The following is a 26362-nucleotide window of genomic DNA, read 5'->3' on the forward strand; positions in this document are numbered from 1 at the left end:
AGCAGACGGAAGATCTGTCTCCATGTCTCTCCTCTCTGTGTGTAACTCTGCCTTTCAAATTAAAAAAAATCTTTTAAAAAATGCAAATTTCTGATTAGAAGCAAGATTCTTTTAACCTGTCACGGTGGCCATTAGGTGGTGATCAGTGGTTGGAGGTCTGAGATCTTAAGAGAGCGTGGACCGTGACCAACCTGGATAACTTAGGCCCTCTCCTGTATAAACCAAATGGAGGACTTGAAGCCCATGGAACTGTACCACTGTCTTCAGAAAAATGACGGCAGAAGTTACAGGAGTTACTCCAGGGTCAAACACCACCCTCCCCTGCCGCTCTCTCAAACTGTCCTCACTTTATGAATCAAACACGAGGCTCAATCTTCCAGTTCCTTTTAGAAATTAAAAAATAATGTTTACACCCAAAGAAGATGTAGACCAAATCTATATTCCAGGTGTAACTATTAAACCGAAACCTCTAGGTTGGCCAATGCCTGTTCACATGGTATGAATGCAACCAGCTTTGACTAAAGTCTGGCTGCCCTGAGAGACAGGCCGTGGGCCAGACCTTGGCTTTTGAGAATGACAAAGACATGGAACAAACAATGATTCTTTCAAGGCCTGGATTCCTTGGCAACAATTCTGACTTACATTTACATGTGACATCACGTCCTGGATAACCAGGAGCCGCAGGATGTGAGTAATCCATCTTCCTGCTGGCTGAAGGCAGCCAAGCGCTCAAGAATCCGTCTTTCAAGTTGCCTGAGTACAATGGGAAAAGTGATACTGCACATGTCACACATCAGAAGAGCCCAGGGAGCAAACCCAAGTTGCCACATTATATTGACATTGTATTGTTTCCTAATTGGTTGAAACTATTTTTAAAATGGGAACAAGAAAAATGGCAAAGAAAAAATAAAAGGCTACACAAGTGGACACAAACTAGGAAATGCTAGGCTAAAAATATGTTGTATTTGTATATAATGGAAACATGTGACTGACTTCTAATCCCTTTGTCTACTCACAAACAAACAAATAGAATAGCATTTTGTTTTCAGCAGAGTGAAAATACTTTTCATTTATCAACAACTTTTGATCTTTGAAATACGACGATTTTATACTCCTACTAGTCTCTTTGTGTGAAAAGAAATGGCAAAACTGGAAAAATAACAATTGCATTATCTGACACAAATACCATTGTTCAGAGCTACTGAAACCTTCCAACATAAAAATATGGTGAAAAAAAAGTTCAACAAATTCAGGTGTAATCCATCAAGCCTTTTATGAAAATGAAAAATATGCTAAAATAAGATCCTTGGGTTAATAATGTTGTAGTTATGCTTTCTTGTAATTTGAATAACAATTAAGTTACAATAATAATAATAGGAATTTCATTTTGTTACATTTAGGTATTAAATCAGACAACAAGACTTGAACTTCAGCTTCTAGAACATTCCCTCTCTACAAACAAATTGGAAAAACAGATTTTGGATCAGACCAGTGAAATAAACAAATTGCAGGACAAGAACAGGTAATAACAATGCAAAAATATTTGTGATTCAGAGTCGTGCCTCTGCCAAACACAAGGGCCTATCTTGTATGACTTTTAATTCTAAGTATGGCTTCCAGAATGATGGCTTTCTTCATGTCCAGTGTAACCACTGGCATGGACCCAGCTACCTGAACCATCACCTGCCGCCTCCCAGGGTCTGCATTTCCAGGAGCCTGGAATCGGAGCAGAGCTGGGATGCCAATGCAGGCACTCTGATGGAGGAGGAGAGCATCCCAAGTGGCACCTTAACTGCCACACCAAAGGCCTGCCAGTCTCCCTTTACTCTGAGTAAAAGCCACACCCATGTTTCTTCTACTCCCATGGTGACTTTCCCAATTGTGGCACGCAGTCTTCATCACAAGCATGCATTTTACAAAGCAGTGTTTACTTATTAAAATTTTATTTATTTCTATTTATTCCAGAGGCAGAGAGAGAGAGAGAGAGAGAGAGAGAGATCTCCCATAGGCTTGTTCTCTGCCCCAAAGGCCTACAATAGCCAGGGTTGGGCTAGGCTGAAACCAGGAGCCGAAACTCAATCTGGTCTCCTACAAGGGACACAGGAACACAAGTACTTGAGTCATGCGTGACAGGCTGCTTTCCAAGGTTCTCATCAACAGGAAGCGGGAGTCGGAAGTGGAGCTGGGACTGGAACCCAGACTCTGTTATGGGATGCATGTCTCTTAACTACTGCACCAACTACTGCACCTCTTCTCCCCTTCTCTCCTCCCCTCCTTTCTTTCCCTTCCCCTCCCTTCCTTTCCCTTTCTTTTCATTTCTCCTTTACATTCCTTGTCTGCCTTGACTGTCTCTCCCTCCTTCCCCCTCTGTACTCTTTCTTTTTGTCATAACTATGCTTTTCAGGAATCTGAGATGTGTCTTCTCTTGAGCATATCCTAGTTGAACACTTCCTCCCCTTAAGTTTCAAATGTAGCATGCTACAGTGCATATCCGTTAGATATGTAGATTATGTCACCCAAAATCATTTTTTAAAAAAGATTTTATTTATTTGAAAAATAGAGTTACATAGAGAAGGAGAGAGAGAGAGAGAGAGAGATTCCATCCACTGGTTCACTTTCCAAATGACTTCAACAGGCTGTAGCTGAGCCAGGAGCTTCTTCCGGGTCTCCCAAATGGGTGCAGAGGTCCAAGCACTCAGGCCATCTTCTGCTGCTCTCCTAGGCACATCAGCAGGGAGCTGGATCAGCAGTGGAGCAGCCAGGACAAGAACAAAGTGCCACAGTGCTGGTCCCCCAAAAATCTTTTTTTAAAATAGTTGTCTTGGGGCCAGGGCTGTGGTGTAGCAGATAAAGCTGCTGCCTGTAGTGCCAGCATCCCATATGGGCGCTGGTTCGAGTCCTGGCTGCTCCACTTCCAACTCAGCTCTCTGCTATGGCTTGGGAAAGCAGTAGAAGATGGCCCAAGTCCTTGAGGCCCTGCACCTGCATAAGAGACCTGGAAGAAGCTCCTGGCTCCTGGCTTCGGATTGGTGCAGCTCTAACCATTGTGGCCAGTGGGGAGTGAACCAGCAGATAGAAGCCTTCTCTCTCTCTCACTCTCTCTCTCTCTGCCTCTCCTTCTCTATGTAACTCTTTCAAATAAATACATAAATCTTTTTTAAAAAATAGTTTTCTCCCCCCCTCCACAATTCAGTATCTGTGAAGGATTAATTCCAGAATCCCTCAGACACCAAAATTCAAAGATGCTCAAGTCTCCTATACAAAATGGTGGAGAATTTCCATATAATCTGCACACATATTCCCAAACAGTTTACACTGTCTCTAGACTACTTACGATCTAATACAATGTGAATACCATGTAAATGGCTGCTATATTGCGTAATTCAAAAAGTTTGTAAAGAAATGGAATTAAGTTTATTTTGATGCCAAAACTTTTGAAATCCAACGTATGTATCAAAGATATGTACTTTCTAGGAACTTTCTGAAGACCCCTCCCATTGAGGGAATGAGGGCAAGAAAAGAAAAGAAAAACCCGGTACATGTTCAGTTGTCTGAATGTTTGCAATCCATGGCTGGCTTATCTCCAGATATGGAGGGCTGACCACGCCTGGAAACTCATGTCACCGTTTACCCACAAAGCTGTGACCCTTAGTCCTTAGTTAAGCCACACTACTTATAATAAGCAGACTGTTGTACAATGGCAGTCATCTAGTGAGATGCTTTGAAACACATCCCACAACTTTCACTACATTTTTTCATCATCCCTTGATTTGGTGAAATTTCTTTGTATGTCAAAGCTTCACAACATATGGGGCTACTCCAAAACAGTCTATGGAAAGTAGAATTTAAAGGGGAGGTTATTTTGATGCACAAAAGTTTCAAAATTCTTGGGGTTAGCTGGTGTAGCAAAGGAGTTAAGCCACTCCTTGTAACACTGGAATCCCATATTTCAGTGCCAGTTCGAGTCCCAGCTGCTCGACTTCCAACTCAGCTCCCTCAGTGCACCTGGGAAGGCGGTGGAAGATGGCCTAAGTACTTAGATCCCTGCCACCCATGTCGGATTCCAGGAAGGAGTTCCTGACTCCTGGTTTTGGACTAGCCCAGCCGAGGCTGTTGTGGTCATTTGAGGAGTGAACCAGTGGAAGGAAAATCTCTCTTTCTCTCTCGCAGTTGCTCTTTCAAATAACTAAATATCTTTAAAATTTTTTTATTTTATTTATTTTTTTTTTAAATTTTTTTTTTTGACAGGCAGAGTGGACAGTGAGAGAGAGAGACAGAGAGAAAGGTCTTCCTTTTGCCGTTGGTTCACCCTCCAATGGCCGCTGCGGTAGGCACGCTGCGGCCAGCGCACCGTGCTGATCCGATGGCAGGAGCCAGGTGCTTATCCTGGTCTCCCATGGGGTGCAGGACCCAAGCACTTGGGCCATCCTCCACTGCACTCCCTGGCCACAGCAGAAAGCTGGCCTGGAAGAGGGGCAACCGGGACAGGATCGGTGCCCCTACCGGGACTAGAACCCGGTGTGCCGGTGCCGCAAGGCGGAGGATTAGCCTAGTGAGCTGCGGCGCCGGCCTAAATATCTTTAAAAATTTAACATCCATGTACAGAAGTCTTCAAAAACATTCATGAGAAATATGTATTATGGAAAACTATGTCTGGATTTTGTATGGAGTAGAGATTCCATCCATGCTGTAGCTTGTTGTGCTTTCTGGCTACTCTTTCTTACGGAGTTATTCTATTCTATTTTTTAACTTAAGTCTTGCAGGTTTTCCCCCTACTTTCTAACCTACACTACCGATAATGCACTTTTTCAATAACTCAAATGTAGTTTTATATGGATTAAATTTAAACATCACATTTACTCCATAAACGTACCTTGTCAAACATACCTAAGATTTTATGTGATTGCAACACTAGTGCTTTACAACCTAACTCAGTGGGGCTGCACAGAAGCCAGTGCCGAATGATCTAGGACTGGTACAGGTCTGAAGAGGTTCAGTTTTCGACAGCTGGCTGTCGGTGAAAGCCACATGTAATGAGTCTGAACCTGCAGGAAGCATAACCTTTTTAGCAGCTGTGGAAATTTCCTTCTTTCAGAGTGAAATAAAAGCAATATTTTTCTTATCAATAGCTCTAAATACTAGGAAAACTGTGTTGATGATTTTCTATCCTTCAGTGAGTCTGACATGCTGTCTCTTCTGGCCTAAACTTTGGACTTCAATCTTACTTGCAAGAATATCACTACAAAAATATGCAAATAGTGTTGGGCCCTTGGCAGACCACATTTTAAATACAGTATTTTAAGTTTCAGTAGTACCCTACAAGTACCTTTTTCTTTATAAAATTGTTTCAAAGTCAAATATCAAGGTCAGCCTTTCCCTCAAAACTGCCACTAATCTACTTCTAGATTCACCAGCTGAACTGAACACTGCTATGCATCTTTTCACCTTACTATCTGTTCTTCCTTCTAACTAACGTACTGAGGGATCATGGGTACTGATACAGCTAAACTGTGAGTACTGCCATCACCTTGTAGTAAGTGGCCATTGATACTGTCCTCCTCTGAAGTGAGGCAAACTCGAGAGAAATGTGGCTTAAATGCGTGGTTTCTGCTGACACAGCAAAGCATTCCCCACACTTCTCAGCTAACCATGAATTATGCCTATATAAAATTAAGCTATACCTAAACCCTACTTTCACAGTGTTGACCATGCTGATCACTCTTAATTAGGAAACCAAACAGGATATTAATGAGCAAATGTCAAACCAGTTCCTTCGGTCAATGCATTCATCCCCATGTCTGCCCCCTGTGGCCATGATCTTTCTTGCAATGTACCAAGGTGTGGCTATGAATTTGCCCTGTATCTTCTAATCTGTTTTGTCCCATTTTTATTTCATTTTTCAAAAATGTGAGCTGCAACTTACAAAACTGATTTCACAGTCGACTCATGGGTTCTGATCTGCATTTTGCAAAATACTATTCCAAACTGTGATCCCTCCAACTCCTCACTGCTTTTAAATGCAAGGATCAGTGCTGCCGTGTGCAATGCATGTGCTGTTTATGCTCAGAGGCAGCTGGCTGGGATGTTCGGGTTCCGGGCATCATTCTTCAATACATGTTCTTACTTCATCTTAGATTAAAGACAAGATTTCATTTTGTCTTTCATTTTAGATCAGGATGTGACTGCCCTCTTGAGCTATACTGGTATAGGCTTAGGAAAAATAAATCAAAGCAGCTGTTCTATTTTGATCCCTAAGTGTTGAGCTCCAGTTCACCCTGTGGACTGTGACTGCCCCATCTTTCTTTCATCCTCTCCCATAGATTATTAAGAGCATCCAAAGAGGGTAGAACCAGAAGCTTCAGCAACACCATTTTGAAGACAGCACAGATTAATGTCTTACAGGTGCCCCATATAATTTGTGCTAATTCTTCAGGTCAAGCATTATGGGAGTCTTTCCAACAGCATACTGCCCTTATGCTGGTGAGACTGAAATGGTACTAAGCAGAAAAACAAAAAAAAAAAAAAATGCATTTACTTTTAGGTTACCTTCTGCTTATGGTAAGTCTTCTTTGTTTATAAATTAATAAAAGTGACATACAAGTCAGCTGACATGAGGATAATATTAAGAAATAGCAGAAAAGGGATGTGGTAAAACAGATGAAAGTCTAGCACCAATGACTGTATTACAGTGTTGATTTGCTGATGTGGTACACTGACAATACACGTATTTATGGTCACATGCCAATTTACACTCAGAGGGCTGCAATAAAATGAATTATTAACACTGATTGTTATTAGTCTTGTACAGGACTTGTCATTTGTAGTTAGTGCCTTGCCTAGTTCATATTGTTTGCAAGGTTAAAGATCAGCAAATGTTACTGCCAAAAAATCCACAGTTGAGTAAGAGATGCCCTGAGGGGCCCAGAGACCATCACCCTAATGGCATCCCTTTAGACAGAGCCTTACTTGGACAGCCAGGTGGACATTCTCATAGACAGACACACACACACTGAGATCCACAGAGTGCGGAGGCCGCCTCCACTTGTCCACAGGTGCGCCCGACTCTGAGGGTGACTTCTCAGGGTCCTCATGGTACTCACATGCACACCACATGATAACTTCTATTTATGGGCCTTGCATGTTCCAATGGGCACATATGTAGCATCGTCATTTGATGGCGTGCAAACCATCAAACATCTCAGTTTTCAGCATCGTAACAGTATGGTCGGTGATTTTTTACTTCTGGATTATTCTGCAAAACCCTAAAAAAACACTGTACCCATGACAGGTGTTCCACACATCTTTTCTGAAAATGTAACACCAAGTTAAGGTGTAACCCAAACCTGACGAGTCAGCTTGGCCCTTTCAGGGAAACCTGTACACTGATTTCACTTGCTTTCCTTCCCCACAAAAATAACTGCAAGGGGTCCCAGAGACTTTAAATAATTCATGGCAGAATCAAATGCCTAGTTCAAGTTGTCTCCATCAAACAAGTAGAGAGAATAATTTTTCTCCACTGCCATAAAGCTTTTTTTTTTTAATTAATTTATTTATTTTGAAAGGGAGAATGAGAGAGAGAGAGAGAGAGATTGATCTTCCATCAGCTAATTCACTCCCCAGATGGCAGCAACAGCTAGGGCTGGGCCAAGCCAAAGTCAGGAGCCAGGGGCTTCATTTGGGTCTCCCACGTGGGTGCCGGGGCCTAAACCCTTGGGCCATCTTCTGCTGCTTATTCCAGACCATTAGCAAGGATCTGGATTGGAAGTGCAGCAGCTGATGCCGGCATGGCAGGAGGCGGCTTTTCCAGTTACATTGCTGGCCCCCCTCCATAAAACTCCAACAACTGCTGGGAGCATTTCGCTAGTGCATGCACAGCTATTGAGTGGAGGTTGCAGAAATTTGTCAGTGGCTTCAAAAGACCTCTGAAGCATGAAGGAGCCATCAGTCATATATCTATCTTAGAGAAGATAAGTGATGACCACATGGCTCTGAAAGGCATAGGAAGGCCTGTTCCCTTCAGACTGGACGGTAAACTCACTTCTACTAAACTCTAAACTGAGGGGGAAATGTCAGAGATAGGATTTGACATCTGGTTTACTATTTTACTATTTTTTAGAAGTGGCTGTATCTTGAATGCTTTATTTACCATCCTTGTACAAACAGAACGAAGATCTTGAAGGGCCCTGGGTTGCTGCTCTTCCTGCAGTTATCAGAGGAAGCCTCTTAAGTACTTAATAAAGTAGTGACCAAAGAGACAGCAAGATTTATCATCAAGTGCCAGGCGACCCAGTGTTCCTCTGCGTCTTACTTAAAAACAACAGCAACCTGCCAAGTACCTTTCCTACGTATGCCTTTGAGTCTGTGTTGGAAAACAGTGAACATTCTTAAAACGTGCAGTGTTTACACAGACTGCTCACTGGGAATCCTCTTCTCTAGCTTAATGGACAACGGTCATTTCCAGTTTAGATTTGGTGTACTCTTAAGTGAACACACATATGAGCAGCAACTTAACTTAGTGATATAAAGTTAAATGGAAATTTAAAAGCCCAGTGTAATAAAAATCTTTTGAGACTTAGATAGTTACTTTTATCAGCTACCAAATTAATTTTCAAATTATTCTTTACAGATGGAATATCCTCTCTCAAATTTAAATGAATGCTTTTTAAGGGCCTAGTTACTATTTTAAGGGTTAAATATGAAGTATATGAGATCATGCTGGTTAAATTTCTAGAAGAAAAAAGGGGGTAGACACTATTAAAAAGAGTGCACTCCTGAGTTAGAATGATCTGGGTTTGAATTCTGCCTCTGCTGCCTGCTGTGTGTGACCCATGGTCTCTAGGCTGCCAATTACTCACTGGAAGGGAGGCTAACAGTATTGATATTAATAATAACTAGGGACATTTTCTACATGTTACTGCATGTCAGGAACTCATCTAAGCATTTGCATTTTTAAAGGCATTGTTTCTGCAGACCAACTTCATGTCCAGTTTATAGATGAGGAAGTTGATGGAAGAGTGACTGAGTAGGCACAGGGCTGGTGAGCCAGGATTTGAATCTGGGCAAAGTTTTCAACCATCCACGGAGGATTTGCCACATGGCATTGAAAGACTGGGTGTAATTATTATCAATAGAATCAACATTAAATATATATAGAGTTCAGGAGAAAGCTAAGATCCTATTCAAAAGTCCACCTCAACTCAAAATTTGCCTTCTCAAACAAAGCATTTCATCAACACTACTGCTTGAGAAAGTATCTGTCTTGTGTGTGTGCACTTGTGTGTGAACTGATACATGCACACATACACACTTATGTATGTATCTAATCTCTGCAAGTCAGAGATTTTTTTTTTTTTTTTTTGACAGGCAGAGTGGACAGTGAGAGAGAGACAGAGAGAAAGGTCTTCCTTTTGCCGTTGGTTCACCCTCCAATGGCCGCCGCGGTAGCGCATCTCGCTGTTCCGATGGCAGGAGCCAGGTGCTTCTCCTGGTCTCCGATGGGGTGCAGGGCCCAAGCACTTGGGCCATCCTCCACTGCACTCCCTGGCCACAGCAGAAAGCTGGCCTGGAAGAGGGGCAACCGGGACAGGATCGGTGCCCCGACCGGGACTAGAACCCGGTGTGCCGGCGCCGCAAGGCGGAGGATTAGCCTAGTGAGCCGTGGCGCCGGCCAACAAGTCAGAGATTTTTAGGGTTGTGGCAACACCTGAGTGACTTAGAAAAGCAGAAATTCCAAGAAAATACAGGACTTCATTAGAAGCATGAAAATGATTACAGGTCTATAAAGCACTTGGTGTTGATGGGAATCAGTTAATTAGAGACATTTTTTCTTTCAAGTTTCCTAGAAAAGAAAGTGCTAGACATGGAAGACAAGCACATCGTTCAGCTGCAGTCAATAAAAGAGGAGAAAGATCAGCTCCAGGTGTTGGTGTCCAAGCAGAATTCCATCATTGAGGAGCTCGAGCGACAGCTGGTGACGGCCACGGTGAACAACTCCGCCCTGCAGAAGCAGCAGCACGACCTGACAGAGACGGTGCACAGCCTGCTGACGATGATAGCGACCTCCAGCTGTGAGTCTGCTGCTTGTGCCACTGTCCCTTCAGTTTAAGCCACTTTTCCCGAGTGAAACTCAAAATTCTAAAAAAACAAAAAAATCTCATCTTTTGAAAAGACACTATTTCTCTCATATATTTCATAGGAAAGCTCCAGGGGTCTCAATACAGAACTAAAGAGAAGGGAGGGAGAAGAGCATACATTATACTAATCGATGATGAAGGAAATCACCCCAAACACGCTGTGCATCCTGGACATGAGCAGCCTATTCTAAGTCAGTTCCACCATCATCTGGGTAGCCGAGGCGCCCTGTGGGCTGACGAGGCCCACTCGCCCTGCAGCCCGTGCAGATGGCTGCCCTCAGTCTGTAGAGTCCAATACACACGTATGCACGCACATACTTTTTTAATGTGACAAAACAGAATGGGAAGTGCAAATGTGGATAAAAAATTAAAAGAATTTCAAGTCCCTAGGATTATTTTGAAGACAGAGTAAAACATTATGTCTATCTGTAATGCCAACTATTATGGTATGGTGGCTAAAAATCCAGACTACTCAATGTCTCCACCCAGTATTTTAAAAACAAATTAACGACTAAGGGGAAAGGGTGGGCTAACGGCCGGAAGGGATGTGCCACAGCACCAGGGATGCTGATCTGCTTCAGGCACACCGTGTCCTACTCTTCTGAAACAACGGCTGAGTGCCAAGTACTGCCTTACATACAGTTGAAGACTTTAAAACTGAACTGTGACTTATTTATAGCAATCTCTGAGAATTAATAGGAAAACCATAGGAAGAGTAACTTTTTGAGAAAAGCTGAAAATAGGCATTAGAATTTAAACGTAACAAACTCAGCAGACTGGGCCTTAAAACAATCAACTTTGATCTTTTGACTGAACTCCATTTAAATGCTGTACTTTTCTTTTTAAAGCCGCTAAGAACTCCTTTATGGCTAAAGAAGAACAAATCACGTTCAGAGACTGCGCTGACGTATTCAGATCAGGACTGACCACCAGTGGCATCTACACGTTAACATTTCCCAATTCTACAGAAGAGACAAAGGTAAGCGGTCAGTCTCCGGTGAGGACTCCCAGTGCCAGGCAGGTCAGCTTAGAGAGCGAGGTTCTGCAGAACAGAATTCCTTGCTGACTCAGGGCACTGACATCAGCCCCAGGGCTTGCCCAGGGCTCTCTGTTCAAACGCAAGCTCAGAATACTGAAACTGAGTGTTAACGACAGACATATCTGCCTCTTTGGTAAGAAACATTATGTCCAAATAATGAGCCTGTCATTTGTTTGCCTGGAACTCCATCCAGATCTCTCATGTGGGTGGCAGGGCCCCAAGCATTCGGGCTGTCTTCCATGCCTTTCCCAGGTGCATTAACAGGGAGCTGGATCTGAAGTGGAGCAGCCAGGAGTTGAACTGGTACTCATATGGGATGCTGGTGTTGCCTTAACCTGCTGCACCACAATGCCAGTCCCTTGTTTTTCTAGAAGTGCCAGGTTCATTTCACAATTTTACAGGAAATGTGAAAATGTCTCTCAAAAAACTGAAGTTTAAATAACCACAGCTTGCCTTTGATCATTCTTTCAAGCAATGATTGTATTTCATGAGGAACGTAAGACTCTCTCAGCTCACAACTGACTTGAGATTTCTTTAAGAGCACCATGGCCTTTGGGTGTGCAGAAGTTGTTAATACACAGTGTCTGTGGCGTCACACACAGTGTTGAAGATGCTTGGCAGTGGAGGTTTAATTACATTAGTAACTTTGACAGCCTTGTACCCTGTGTCTTTAAGTGTCTTTGGTTTTCTTGAGTGGGTGACTCTGAGGAAGAAAGTGACTCCAGTGCAGTTTGTTACACTGCCGGCCTTTTACCCTCCACTGCCCTGCACTGTCTGTGAATGTCAGAGGCCAGGAGCACCTTCGAGTTGTCTCGGAATAGGTTCTGCTTTGTGGACTTGCTCACACGGTCCCAGGGATGTCCACAGTCTGCAGCCTACACCATGAAAACCAAGGGGAGAGGCTGCCACCTCACCCAAGACACTCCAGAAGACTTAAAACATACCATCAAGGACAGCATTCATTTCCTTCTTATGCATTGGTTGTTTATGCCAAGGTGCTCAATTATGTTCAATTAGTGCTTGTGAAATGAAGCAGCAGCCAGCAATTAGCAGCAGGCAGGGGGCACACACAGCTAAACCCAAAGGGAAATTTCTTTGTGTGTGTGATTTATTTATTTATTTACTTAGTTATTTAGTTGTAAGGCAGACTGACAGAGAAAGAGGGAGATGCACACACACCAAGAGAAAGACACACACATACCACTGGTTCATTCCCAAAATGCCTACAATAGCCAGGGCTGGGCCAGGTCAAAGTCAGGAGCCAGGGACCCAATCCAGGTCTCCCACATGGGTGGCAGGGCCTCAGGTAGCTGGACCACCATCTACTGACTCCCAGATACATTGGCAGGAAGTTGGATCAGAAGCAGGTACATGACTAGACCCCAGGCATTCCCCAGGAATATTCAATGTGGTTTCTCTTAGAGCTGTGATAAGGTAGAATGATATTACATAAGAGTCAGTGTGAAGAGTATCAAGATTGGATGACTGTACATGCTACATCTCTACAAGTATGTTTGCATCTAGTATCAAAGCAACTACATATCGAACCAACACATGCAACTACAGAAAATGCACTGGACACTGTACCAAAATTGGAAGTTTTAGAGGCTCCTGCAACCAGTAACTTTTTGAACTCAATATAATCCTCAATAGCCAACATGATATCATAGAGAAACACTTTAAAAACACAAGCATTAAGGTTTTAAAGATGTGGAATTTGATACAGTAACATATACCTTTGATTATGACTTTAAAAGATAAAATATTATGCTATTCAAGATAACAGTTTCCAAAGAAATCTTTCTAATTCACTCATGCTGCTTTCAACCAACCTTGAAAACAGTTAATATCCTGAGCGGCCTGCAAGCAGTGTGCAGGGGGAGTGCAAGCAGTGTGCAGGGGGAGGATGGTGGGCTGAAGATGAGGAAGTAGCCGGAAGCCTCTAGATTGAGCCTTTTTCCCCCTTTTTGATGTCTGGTTAGCATGGCAGTTCTTCCAGTGTTACTGTCACCAGGTGCTTGTGTGTTCTGGGTCCTGTGACAGTGAGGATAGGTATGCCCCTGGGGAGGGTGATGCTGGGGACGCAGCTCGCCTCACACTGCTGCAGGGATGTCCCCAGTGCCCCCACACACTCCCCAGACTGACTGAAACACTCTGCCTCAAAGTACAAACAGCCAGGACCCAGGGATGATGCGAGTCACAGAGGTTGGAAACACCAGGATTTATATTCTCTTTAAACATTTGTAGTAAAAATAAACTCATTTACACAGCAGGGAACAATAATCTTTCAAAACCTCAATTTTCTCATTTCTAAAGTAAAAGGTCTAGATCAGGTTACCACTGAATTCCCTTCCAGACTTAAGACAATCTGATCTGGGAGAGAGAGTCACAAAGACTCTTGGATTGAAATTCCAGGTCTGCCAGGCTGTAGCTCTGAGCAAGTCATTCCACCCTGTGAGTACTCAGATTCCCAATTTGCAACAGGGGCATGACACACCTGTCCTGGGGGCTGTGACAACAGAGGGACAACCCTTGGACTGAGAGATGTGAGTTACTGCTTTGACCGTCCTCAAAGATAACAGCTTCTCGGCATGGCAGGGCAATGGCTTTGCCTTGGCTCGTCTAAGTAAAGAAAAAAATGTTCGACAGACCTTTGGATAGATCTTCCTGCAGAAGGCCAAATACTGCAACTTCACTTTGGAAAGCAGTCTTATGTTTCTGTATGAGACAGACCCCGCAGGACGGCATCTGTCAGAAACATGCAGCATGCATTTGCTAGTTACAAACATAATAGTTTCCTTCCCTAAATTTCACAGGACGCTTGACTCCTGATGTTTATCTGTGTGTTGGCTATTTAATCAGTTACTTAACTGTGGCTTCAGAGCCAAAGCATAACATTTAAATCAAGCATTATTTGCAGAAAAACAACAAGCTTTATGGCAAGCAGGTCCCTGAACCATGCAACAGTGTGCTAATCAAAAGTATTAACTGCCCTCAGGTTTATTGTACTTGGAGTGGTGCGGTCTGGGACATTATCTGAATACTTCTGCCCCTCTGATCTTGATGTAATCTCTATTTAATCATTTTCACTCAGTATCTCTTGGCTATGTAGATAACTCTTTTTGAAAACCATCCTAGTCTTCAAGTTTCATGACCCAATTATTGCTTCAGTTTGTATAATCTTTGTTTTAAAAATCTGGACTAAGTATTAAGAAAATGTTCTAATAGCCTTATCATGGTCACTGATGGAATCACAGAGAATAGTGACATGGCTCAAATCACTTACACACTGGCGGCAACTCTTGACATTTGAGAGTCCTGCCTTGACTCCCATTGCAAACCAACTAACTTGTCCTTTGAATGAGGGAGCATGTATTGAAACATTAGTAGCTTTATAAAGGTAATTTCGACATTAAAGGGTCAAATATTCTTGGAACAAGGAAGGCCTCACTAAGAACCACATCCATTCTTTCAATCCACCAGTGCATCCTTTAGGAGACAGACGAATAAACTTCTACATAGACACATGAGCCCACAAACCAATGCAGCTTACTCAGCTATTTTACTATATAGATTGTTCAAGAGACGTGTGTATTCATCGAAGCAAGCAGCACTGACCACTTTGTTGACCACAGGCGAATAAAAAGCAGTATTATTCATGAACTGATTTCAACTTGGAGCTGTGCTGAGGGACTTTTGGCCAATTAACAAAAGGGTCAAGTTTCTCCGTTTTTGGCAGAATGATGTAGTGGAAGAAAAACTGCACCATTAGAAATTAAAGAGAACTTACTCAAATCCTTTACACCACTTACGAGCTGAAGAGTTTTGATCAAACTCATGTAACTTCACTAACTTTCCTCCTTTCAAGACTGCAGTTACATCACTGCTATGAGACTGCCGATCTCAGATACAGAGCATCTGGCACAGCACTTGTAAGACCGGTGTGCAGCAATGACAACATCAGCAACAGTATTACACGCACTCCAGCAGATCAGCTTTTTCTTACTCATTTTAAATGGGGAAATAATTTTCTTACTAATAAATGTAAATTTATTCAATGGCATCTATCTTTCCAGACAGGAAGATCACTGGGAAAGGCAAGATGAGCCCTTTGGGCTTCCTAGAGAGAGAGAGGGAGAGAGACAGGATTAACGGCAGACTGGAGCCTGTGCAAAGCAGGGTGTTCAAGGGGCAGTCCACCTGCTCGGTTCTCTCACTCCACTGGTAGTGAGACCCCAGAGAGCTGCTGGGTCCTTGGGCCCATGTTTATGCACATATTAAAGCAAAGGATAGCACCCGGGTGTTCTCTTGGATCTCTCTTAGCTCCCTTCCCTAGCACTCTATCTTGTAACTACAAAACAGACACTTAAGCTTAGGGTGCCAAAACTGTCTGCATTAGTTTCAAAAAGACCATAGGAAACAACGGAGGAAGAACAGGTTATACCTTGTATGCTGTAGGGAAATGCTCTTACTTTCTGGAAACCATTTTCTGCCTTCTATAATCTCATTATGTGAAACTACGTATGGGGGCCAGCATTGTAGTATCACAGGTTAGGCCATCTCCTGTGACACCAGCATCCCATATGGGCGCCAGTTTGAGTCCTGGTTGCTCCACTTTTGATCCAGCTCTCTGCTAATATGCCTGGGAAAAGCAGTGGGGGATGCCCCAAACCCTTGGGCCCCTGCAACCACACGGGAGACCTGGAGGAGGCTCCTGGCTTTGGCCTGGCCCAGCCCTGGCTGTTGCAACGATTTGGGAAGTGAACCAGCTGAGGGCGGATCTCTCTCTCTCTCTCTCTTGTTTTCTCTGTCTCTCCCTCCCTCTCTGTAACTCTGCCTTTCAAATACATACAATGGATCCTAAAAAAAAAAATAAAAAACTATGTAATCTTATTTTCAGGGGTTTTACATTTCATAATAAAATTCCAGCTGGGCTGAAGTGGAGCATGTATACTCTTACCCCAACAAAGAATTCTGTGCTCTGGACAAGGTTTAAACCTACTGAGCCAGTTGAAAAGCAGAAATAAAAAGAGTTAGGTAGAGAAGGACCATGGTGGCAAGCAAAGTGCTGAGAAACCTGCAACCAGCATCATATGGTCACATGCCCAGGCTCACGGGAGCCCAGGGCCCTGGGGCTCGGGGATGAAATGAGATGCTTTCTGTGGCTCTGAAGCTTCGGAACACAGCAGGACGCCACAGTGAAAGCAAATCCCCTCTCTGTAGCCCTCAGAACTGACAGGGACCAGCACTTGGTAAAATGAACATGAGTTTTCCCTTGTTGGATCAGTGAGGTCCAATCAAGCTTTGGGGTCAGCTATGGTGGCGGGGTCTTTAATCTGGAACACACAGTGACAAGAAAGTCATATTTTCATTAAAATGTCACATACTATTATTATTTATTTTACATTACCATTTCAAAATCATCACTTGCAATTTACTTAATGCAACTTATTTCTTACACACACACACACACACACACACTCACCCCAGGCCTAACCCCACGGAACCCTGCTGGCTGAGTGGTCTAACAGGTATCTACATCCATATTGTTTCTGGTACTTAAGACAAAGACTTGGTCACCAGTGCGCTCCCTGTGGCAGTAACGTGTGTGTCCCCCTGGCAGGCCTACTGCGACATGGAAACAGGCGGCGGTGGGTGGACCACCATTCAGCGGCGGGAAGACGGCAGCGTTGATTTCCAGAGGACGTGGAAAGAATATAAAGTGGTACGGCTCTTCTTTAAGCTATTTGAAAAGAAATAATTTCCTCTGTGAAAACTAATTTTCAAGATCTTCAGAGCCTTACCCACAAATGCAAAACTAACCAATAACTTCTGGTGCAGTTTTTTCAACAAGAAGTTCCTCCGCACTGGAGTTTCAGTAGTGTAAACGGGCCTTGTTTTTGAGGCCAGGCTCGGTTCTTTTTGGTAGACTGCTCTTTATGGTACTCTGTACACCTGCAAACTTAGCTCTTCACACTCAGGTTTGCACAGTTGCTTCCCCAAGTGGTTCTAATTATGTAAAAAGTAATTTCTTCCAGGAACACCTTAGATTCTTAAAACTGACCTTTTACAATGTAATCTATTTTCCTATATGGAAAGGCCTCTAATTTTCACAGTCCAGAAAGTAATTTCTGCTGTCTGATCTTATTCCATAGTAAAGTGATGAACTGTTGATTTCAGATACCTAAAGAAAAAATAAATGATATAAATGACTTTTACAACTTGGATTACAGGGATTCGGTAACCCTTCGGGAGAACACTGGCTGGGAAACGAGTTTGTTTCCCAACTGACGAATCAGCAGCGATACGTGCTTAAAATACACCTAAGAGACTGGGAAGGGAATGAAGCTTACTCATTGTATGAACATTTCTACCTCTCAAGTGAAGAATTCAATTATCGGTGAGTAAATTAATCCTAATTTGAAAAAATTAGGGGATTTTTCTTGGTGATTATTCAAGAAAGTGAGAACCATATTCATTGAAGCAGGGTATAAACTACTCAGAGTATCTTAAATGGAAAAAAAATTGTGTGTTAGAGTTATTAAACTCTTTAGCTAAGTTTCTCTAGTTTTAAAATTCTAACTTTGCTTATAACCATATAAGGCAAACTTCATGAGGAGTCCTTTTTCCTGCTGTGTTTGCTGGTCCTGAAATTCTACAACAGCTCTGGCAGATCATTGGGGATCATAAGTAACTACAGTGGATGAGTGCTAAGCGTCTACTACAGTATATCATGTGGCTGTACCTGAGACTACCAGGGTACTTCACGAGGCTCAGAAAGATACATTTACAAGATAAGTTTATTTTGATGCAAAAAAAAAAAAAAAAAAAAAAAAAAAAAGGGAAAGCTATGCATGAGCGAGTTCAGAGAGACTATCCATGTATTGTTTTTTCATCATATGTATTTTCATGAGCTTTCTGAAGACCCCTCATTTGCATGGACTTCAGAATTTTTTTTGCACCAAAATAAACTTATCTTTAAATTCTATTTTCATGAGCTATTTGAAGTATATATATTGTTTTCTTCCAAGAAATTTTTAAAGTTATGTTTCAAGTTTAAACTTTCAACTGCGTTCATTCCCTGATTCATGATTAGTTGCCAAGCTTAAAAATGGCAGAATTAGGTGGGAGTGCTACAGGAGAACATCAGATTCACAGTGCTCTCTGAGCACCTGTCCGTCTCCACGGGCAACCTCAACTAGGAATTTACTTTCCAGTCTAAAATGCCTTAAGAGCTGAGATAGCAGCAAAGGGATTTGACAAGGTACACGCAAGACATGAATACAATGCCAGTACATGAATACATGGAGGCACTGTTAACTGCATGTGCAGGACGGAGGAAGGGAAGGTGTGTGCCGGGTGGTCTAAGAATGGCTATCACCAACACCATTCTGAAACAGTGTGTGCTGATGGTGGAACACACATCGTGAAATACCCACCCCCAGGAAGAAGGGAGAGCAAAATCAAGTTCAATGGGAACATTCCAGAAAACGTTTATTATCTGGTCTCTAGTCCCTTCCAATTTCCTTAATGCCCAAATCTGCTCAACAGAAATCCCAGTATCTGAACTGTGTGGAAAGGGAAGGTGATTTCTAAGTCCTGAGCTGACTTCCCACAGCAGGGGCACAAAGCTCACGCAGAGGAAAGCGGGCTTTCACAGTCAGGGCACCTGAGCAGCACAGAACCACAAGTATCAGTGCGCCCATGATGCACCAAAACGCAGACGCATGCTTTGGAAAGCTAGCAAATGCCGATGTGACTTTCAGAGGTCCAGTTCTCACCAGAGAGAACATGGCTTGCCTGTAGAGGCAGCAACTCAAAAGAATGAAAAGATAGGTGCTTGGGCCTCACAGCAGGTCCAACTTGACTCCAAAGAGATCAAAACTTCAATGAATTTTGAGACACGAGTGCAAGTGGTCATTGTTTTCCCTCCAAGCTAAATATTTTCTCAACTGGCAAGAGTTAGGAATCTTCAACAGAGGAATTAAAAAGAAAAAAACACAAAATTAAGGATTAGCTTGTTTGTATAGGAAGATTTTACAAAATGGGTCATTACCCTTTTATGCTGACATTCTAAAAATACTTTAAGCTGGGATGAGCCTTAACAGATATTTCCTTTAGAAATTCAATCAGTTTTTGAATATGCCATTTAAAAAAACACACAGTGGTTTGAGCTCAATTGACTTGCCAATGTAAAGTTAGCATTTCATCAAAAATTACGCTCCTAATAAAATATGATGTCAGTGTGTTAAGTGAATGATATGACTAAAACTTTTGAGCACTACACGTTTCAGAATGCCAACTATATGAAGTAGTTTTTTCCTAAGGAAGTGTTTCCTAAATATAAGAAAACTGAACGATACATGTTATAGGAAACAGACAAAGGCATCAATAAGACATGGTTCTTTTTAACAAAATTATAAGCTATTTGTCCATAAAACCTTAAAAATGGGCCACTTTTCACATTCTGACAGTTTACTTCACTGCTATATAAAATCAACTGATAACCCACTTAAAGCAATGTCAAGAATGTGGCTACTCTCAATAGCCAAATATTAAAAGAAAGCACGTTAAACCAGTGAGCCACAAAATGATCTAAAATTACACAACCTCTCTAATACAGGCTAATAAAAAATAGTATTCTCCCTTATTTTCCTTGCCTTTGGGGAAATTTAATGAGTTCCATGAGAACTGAAATTGCCCAAAGCAGACATGAGAGATAAAAGGGGCCAAGCAAGGGTAGCTCATCTCAAGTCCATGATCAATGAGACGAGGCTGGAAGGAAAGCCAAGTGTTTGAAAACCACATCGATGCTGGGTGCTTATGAAACTGACTCTGTGCAGCCAGCATCTAGAGATTGTGCTAGGGGCCAGCCTCGTATCTGATATTGCAGGAAAGTGCTGAGATTCAGACCATTAGTGCCCTGTGATGAAACTTCTACGCTACCCTGTTAAAAAAAAAAAAAAAATTAAGTCTAAGTCAGTGACCCCAGAGTTACATAAGATTCATGCTCGAGGAACTCTGCTCCACACCCCGATCTCTACAGGACTTCTTCCTCACTACACAAACAACTGGGTTAAGGTGTGCAGTCAGGTCATCTCTGCCAATCCAAGCCTCTCAACTTAGGAGTTTATTCCTGGCTGAGCTCCTATCTCTGAACCTCCACGGCGCCCACCTCTGGGAGTTGCCATGCACATTCAGGACCACCTGTGTGAGCAGATACATCCAAGTGGACCTTTCCTGTGCTCTCTGCACTTTGTCCCAATATGAATCCTTGAAAATTACAATAGGTAGTGGTCAGCAGATGCCAGCAGCGTCCACAAAAACAAGTGTAATTTGAGGGACCCACAGGATACTTCTCCTCCCCTCACTGCAGGATTCTGCCCCATGGAATTCTTGTCTGGGTTTTCATGTGACTGTATCTCCACCAGGATGTGGGGACTTGGTGCGCCAGGCCCTGTGAGCCAGCACAGTGACATCACACTGACCACAGCTGTCCTCACCACGTGAGCGCAAGCTCATCTGAACTGAACCATCTGCCAAAGGGCTTTTTTGCAGCAGTGACTCAAGCATAGTTATGGGAATTTTTTTTTTTTAAATCACACATTCTTCTTGACCTTGTTTTCTGCTTGTTGGCACACAGATAATGGAGATAAGCAATATTTCCAAAGTGTGGGCTGTTGGTGTCTAGTGGTTTAGTGTGGTACTTGTTTCTTTTTTTTTTTTTTAACTTTTATTTAGTAAATATAAATTTCCAAAGTACAGTTTATGGACTACAATGGCTTCCCTCCCCATAACTTCCCTCCCACCTGCAACCCTCCCATCTCCTGCTCCCTCTCCCATTCCATTCACATCAAGATTCATTTTCAATTATCTTTATATATAGAAGATCAATTTAGCATATATTAAGTAAAGATTCCATCAGTTTGCACCCACACAGAAACACAAAGTGTAAAATACTGTTTCAGTACTAGTTATCACATTGGACAACACATTAAGGACAGATCCCACATGAGACGTAAGTACACAGTGACTCCTGTTGTTCATTTAACAATTTGACACTCTTGTTTATGGCGTCAGTAATCTCCCTAGGCTCTAGTCATGAGTTGCCAAGGCTATGGAAGCCTTTTGAGTTTGCCAACTTCAATCTTATTCAGACAAGGTCATAGTCAAAGTGGAAGTTCTCTCCTCCCTTCAGAGAAAGGTACCTCCTTCTTTGATGACCTGTTCTTTCTACTGGGATCTCACTCGCAGAGATTTATTTTTATTTATTTATTTATTTATTTTCTGCCAGAGTGTCTTGGCTTTACATGCCTAAAATACTTTTATGGGCTCTTCAGCCAGATCCGAATGCCTTAAGGGCTGATTCTGAGGCCAGAGTGCTGTTTAGGACATCTGCCATTCTATCAGTCTGCTGTGCATCCCACTTCCCATGATGGATCGTTCTCTCCCTTTTTCATTCTATCAGTTAGTATTAGCAGACACTAGTCTTGTTTGTGTGATCCCTTTGACTCTTAGTGTGGTACTTGTTTCTTTCTCCACATTGAAAAAGGCTTACTGTAGTGCTGTGTAGCGATCAGGCAAAGCAGCCTTAGAGTTTATTTTCTGCACAGCTCTGCAGATTTTATTTCTTTGAAAGGTAGAGCTACAGAGAGGGAGGGAGAGAGAGAAAGAGAGCGAGTGATCTTCCATCTGCTGGTTCATTCTCCAAATGGTCACTATGGCCTGGGCTGAACCACGCCAAAGCCAGGAGCCAGGAGCTTCATCTGGGTCTCCAACATGGGTGCAAGGGCCAAAGCACTTGGGCCATCCAACAATTCCCCACCCCTCCCTCCGGCGCATTAGCAGGGAGCTAGATTGGAAGTAGAGCAACTGGGGCTAGAACCAGCACCCGTATGGGTTGCTGGCATCATTGGTGGTGGTTTGACCTGTTACGCTACATCCGTCCCAGTTCTGCAGATTTCTACACCAAACTCCACGACCATTCCCTGATGTCTGCTGCCCTCCTCACCTTGGAGCCATCACTGCAGAAAACAATAGTGTCTAGGATTGTCCAGTCATCTGAGGCCCTTCCCTCCAACCAGGATGAGGACAAAGGAGATGGGAGAGGTTCCTCTTGCTGTGTCTCCGTACCCCCCACCCCCCACCCCGCCCGTTCTGTTTATGTGAAAACAGCAGGAACATAAATTACAGGGCCCTACAGTTGCTGCTGATACTTGTGCAAGTGATATGTGTTGACGTTTTTGTGAAAACATCCCTGTCTACATGATTTTGATGATAAGTTGGTTCCTGTTTATACCGGTGCAAAATATTTTGTCCAGAGTAGGCATCTGAGTGCACAGATCAAACAGCACAACACAAGCTTCTGCAGAATGGAATTCTTCATCAGGAAAACTTTCCACGATGGTAAATCAACAATGACAGTTTTTATTTTTTCCTTTGCATGCTTCCAGGATTCACCTTAAAGGACTTACGGGGACAGCCGGCAAAATAAGCAGCATCAGCCAACCAGGAAATGATTTTAGCACAAAGGATGCAGACAACGACAAATGCATTTGCAAATGTTCACAAATGCTAACAGGAGGTAGGGATGACTTTTCTGTCTTCCTATTTGTATTGGCAAGGAACAGCTTCATGGAGGGGGAGGTGGACATGGACTTCCAACTGTGACTGGTAACAGTGTCCAAGATTTCATAACTACACACACGGGCTTCACGTAGGTGAGCGTGTTCTTCACTCTTTTAGACTAGGTTTAAGATGGGATGTGTGACATGGAGCTGGAATCCTCAGCAGGACGACTGTGTCTCCTCAGGACCAGTCTGGCCAGGGACCCAGACACTCAGTGAGCTCTCCTGAGCCTGTGCCTGCTGACGAATAGACTGGATTCCATCCTGCTTTATTAAAAAATTCAAAAATTCAAAAATTCAAAATGGCAACCACAACGATGACACAGATGCATTACGACAGGAATATTTCCAATTAACAGAGTAATGTTCAAGCAAGGGATTTGTCTTTTAAGGATTACTGATAACACAGTAAATGAGCATAACCGCAGAGGCACAAACCAACCACACTGCTTTTCTGATCCAGCAAATGAAAGCAAATGACTGTCCACTTTAAGTTAAGTTCCCTCTTGTTTTCCAACATCAGTGTCAGATTGCTTTAAAAATGAAAATGGAAACTATTCTCTAAAGTAAAAGACTGTTACAGCAGTGTCTTTAGATGGCTGACACAGTATTCAGAGTTCGGTATCAGCCAGCTGTTAGAAAACTTATTCGTCTGATTTTTGGAAGTTTAGAAATTGAGTAACAGAAAGCAGAAAGTAGTGAATGACACAAGAAGTCTGGCAAGCGCTATGAAGTTAGTTCTTAGAAATATCAGGAGATGTAAAGCAGCAACAGAAACTCCACCATGAGCATAGACAGGAATTGGCAGGGCTTGAACTGGGGAGCACATAAACTGAACACTCACCCAGGAAAACCAAAGGTAACGGCTTACGGCCAAAATATTTTAAAAATATCAGCTACTGCGTAGACACTAAAGATCTAACCTTACAGTGTATTTCTACTCCAGGTAAGAACCATTTAGAATTAAAAAAGGAGGATTTATTTATGAAAATAATATGGAATTCACTAATTTTCATGTCTTTAAAGTGGAGGGAACTGGGCTCCATCAAAAAATACTACAGTTCCTGAAATGGTAAGAGGTAATTTCAAAAACTTCATGAAAAAATAGAATTAAAACATAAGTTCATTTTGGTACAAAAGGTTTTTTTGAAGTCTATGCATGATTTTTTTCATAATAGGCATTATCTATGAAATTTCTGAAGTACCCTTATCTACACAAGTCTTCCCTGTTACAACTATTTCAAGGAGAGAAAGCTATCACAATGACTTTTATAAAAAGCTGCTTGCTGTCCTCAACTTAATACAGGCAACCTTTTTAAAGCCAACCAAAGGGAGGAGGACTGGGCTGGGGGCGCCAGACATTCACAATGTTTTCCAAGCCTGGTGGTTTGCAGACCACCCCGATGTTGTGAGCTACTCAGGAGAGCAGAACGACATTAATAACCAAGGGAACAATGTATTTATTTACTCAAATCAAGATTTAGGGGCTGAGAATGGAACTGGAAGGGAGACTTGGGGAGAAGAAACACAGCCCAAGAGGGAAAGCAAAATGGTCTCGACTGTAAAGAGGCCAAATTCCTAGCACTGATCTGGACCAGGAACGAAATGGCAGCTAGTGTTTTGCATGGACAGTGAGTTCTCAAGATAGGTCACACAACAGGCTCCAAAGAGAGCAGAGCTAAGGCTCAGGATAATCCTGTACCACACATCCAAACCTCAGCACATTTACATCAACCGGGATCACACAAGTCACAGGACGCTCACTGTTGGCAAAGAATGGAGGCATCCAGGCAAAATAACACATGCTCCAATGTGCATGCAAAATGTGCAAGCATTTTATATGTACTTTTAAAGTCGGATGAGGCAGAAGCTGCCTTGCCAAGACCATTCCTTACTTGCCACTGGGGACGAGGTTCCTTCTCTTTATTTTACCATAAACGGTGATCTCAACAATGATTGTGTTACTGTTTTCAGTATCTTAAAAATCGCTACAAGTGTTGACAGGTAGGATGTTGTCCCTTCAATACAGGGTTTGTGAGACTTATTCAGATTGAAACATGCAACCCACACAGGTCACTGCTTTCTCTCGAAAGCCAGGCCCTGGCAGGCTCCTGTTTGTAGGCTGTGCTCAGGGATGAAGGTGTGGATAGGGCTGCACCCTCATTCAGTTGTGCAGGTACCCTCTGTGGTTCTACCTCCAGTTTAACAAGCTCTCTACTGCTTGCCATCTAACTCCTCTGAGCACTTAACATCTTGGGTTATCGTTCAACCAAAGCAACTCCTGGTACAGGGGAGCTTGAATTGGCCCAGTCCCCAGGAGTATGGTCCAGTGTCCTTCAGTGGTTCTAGGTTTTGCTCATCCAAACTTCCCATTGTGTGGGGCATCACCAAATCAGGATTAAGAGGAGGCATGCCTAGAAAACAGGTCTTTCCATAAAGCTCAAGCAAAAAGGAGCCAGCAAGCTTGTGGTAGCACTGGCCAAGACAGAACTCCGGCTGCATGGGAGCAGAGCAGGAAGGCCACACTTGTGCCAACGCAGTGCCCTCACACACAGGAGGATTTGCACACACCTACTTCAAATGCACGGGATGTGACTGTGCTGCAGCTGAGCATTACTGCCTCCACGGGCAGAGCGGTCCTCACCCGCTTCCTAATTCTAGCTGTGTTTTACTTTTCACAGGCTGGTGGTTTGATGCATGTGGTCCTTCCAACTTGAACGGAATGTACTATCCACAAAGGCAGAACACAAATAAGTTCAATGGTATTAAGTGGTACTACTGGAAAGGGTCCGGCTACTCGCTCAAGGCCACAACCATGATGATCCGACCAGCGGACTTCTGAGTGCCCGTGCACACCAGGAGGACCGCGCTGCACACTTCCAGATCTGCCCCGAAGCACTGAAAGGCACCGCTGCACGCTGTCTCCTCAGCCGCCTGGACAGCACTCCTGGAGCCTGTGGGCCCTGTCCTCAGACCAGTGCCCGTGAACTTTGTCACTTAATGAACCAAAGCAAAACTCAAAACAGGCCATGATCTGGCGTGGTGATGTAGTGGACACCTAGGAGAAGATGAGTTCAAGGTTGAGAGACTGACAATTCGCAGACTCTGCTGTCACAACCAAGAATGCTATGTGCGAGTTTATCAGTAAATAACTGGAAAACAGAACACTTATGTTGTATAGTACAGATAATCTTGGAACTGCATTCTTGTAAGCACTGTTTATAGACTGTGTAAATATCCTTATGTCCTGAATTCAGCATCACTATCACAATTAAAAGGAAGGAAATATCCTCTAAGCCATAAAAATATACTATATATTCAGGGAGAATACAGAAGTGGTTATTAGCCGTTTAATATTTGGAAAAGCATAGTTAGTGCACTTTTGCTCCTCCTTTTAGGTGCTTCAAATTTTCATTTTGAAAGCTGCATATTTACACATATTTTGACAGCTTAGTTTTAAGTTAATGCTCAAATACATATTTCAAGTTCATAAAAGGTGAAAATTTCCAGGATCTCTGATATCACCTATAGAAATGTGTACCATTTTAGTTTATATGAAGATT

The 26362-nt window shown here is 42.9% G+C and overlaps 1 protein-coding gene across 8 annotated transcripts in view; it reads right to left on the reverse strand.

Moving 5' to 3' along the window:
* MCPH1 (microcephalin 1) overlaps nucleotides 1–26362 on the reverse strand; it is a 288454-nt gene that overhangs the window by 149000 nt on the left and 113092 nt on the right. Inside the window, exon 13 of one of the 8 annotated variants that reach the window (XM_062198849.1) lies at nucleotides 9769–10134. The exons of 6 other annotated variants lie outside the window; for them this stretch is intronic. In XM_062198849.1, coding sequence (XP_062054833.1) covers nucleotides 9945–10134 — 190 coding nt within the window. In that variant the 3' untranslated portion in view covers nucleotides 9769–9944. Of the gene's footprint in view, nucleotides 1–9768; nucleotides 10135–26362 lie in introns of those variants that run through there. One more of the 8 variants, XM_062198848.1, reaches the window with a different exon arrangement.

This window comes from Lepus europaeus, chromosome 8 (assembly GCF_033115175.1).
Source record: "Lepus europaeus isolate LE1 chromosome 8, mLepTim1.pri, whole genome shotgun sequence".
Taxonomy (NCBI): Eukaryota; Metazoa; Chordata; class Mammalia; order Lagomorpha; family Leporidae; genus Lepus; species Lepus europaeus.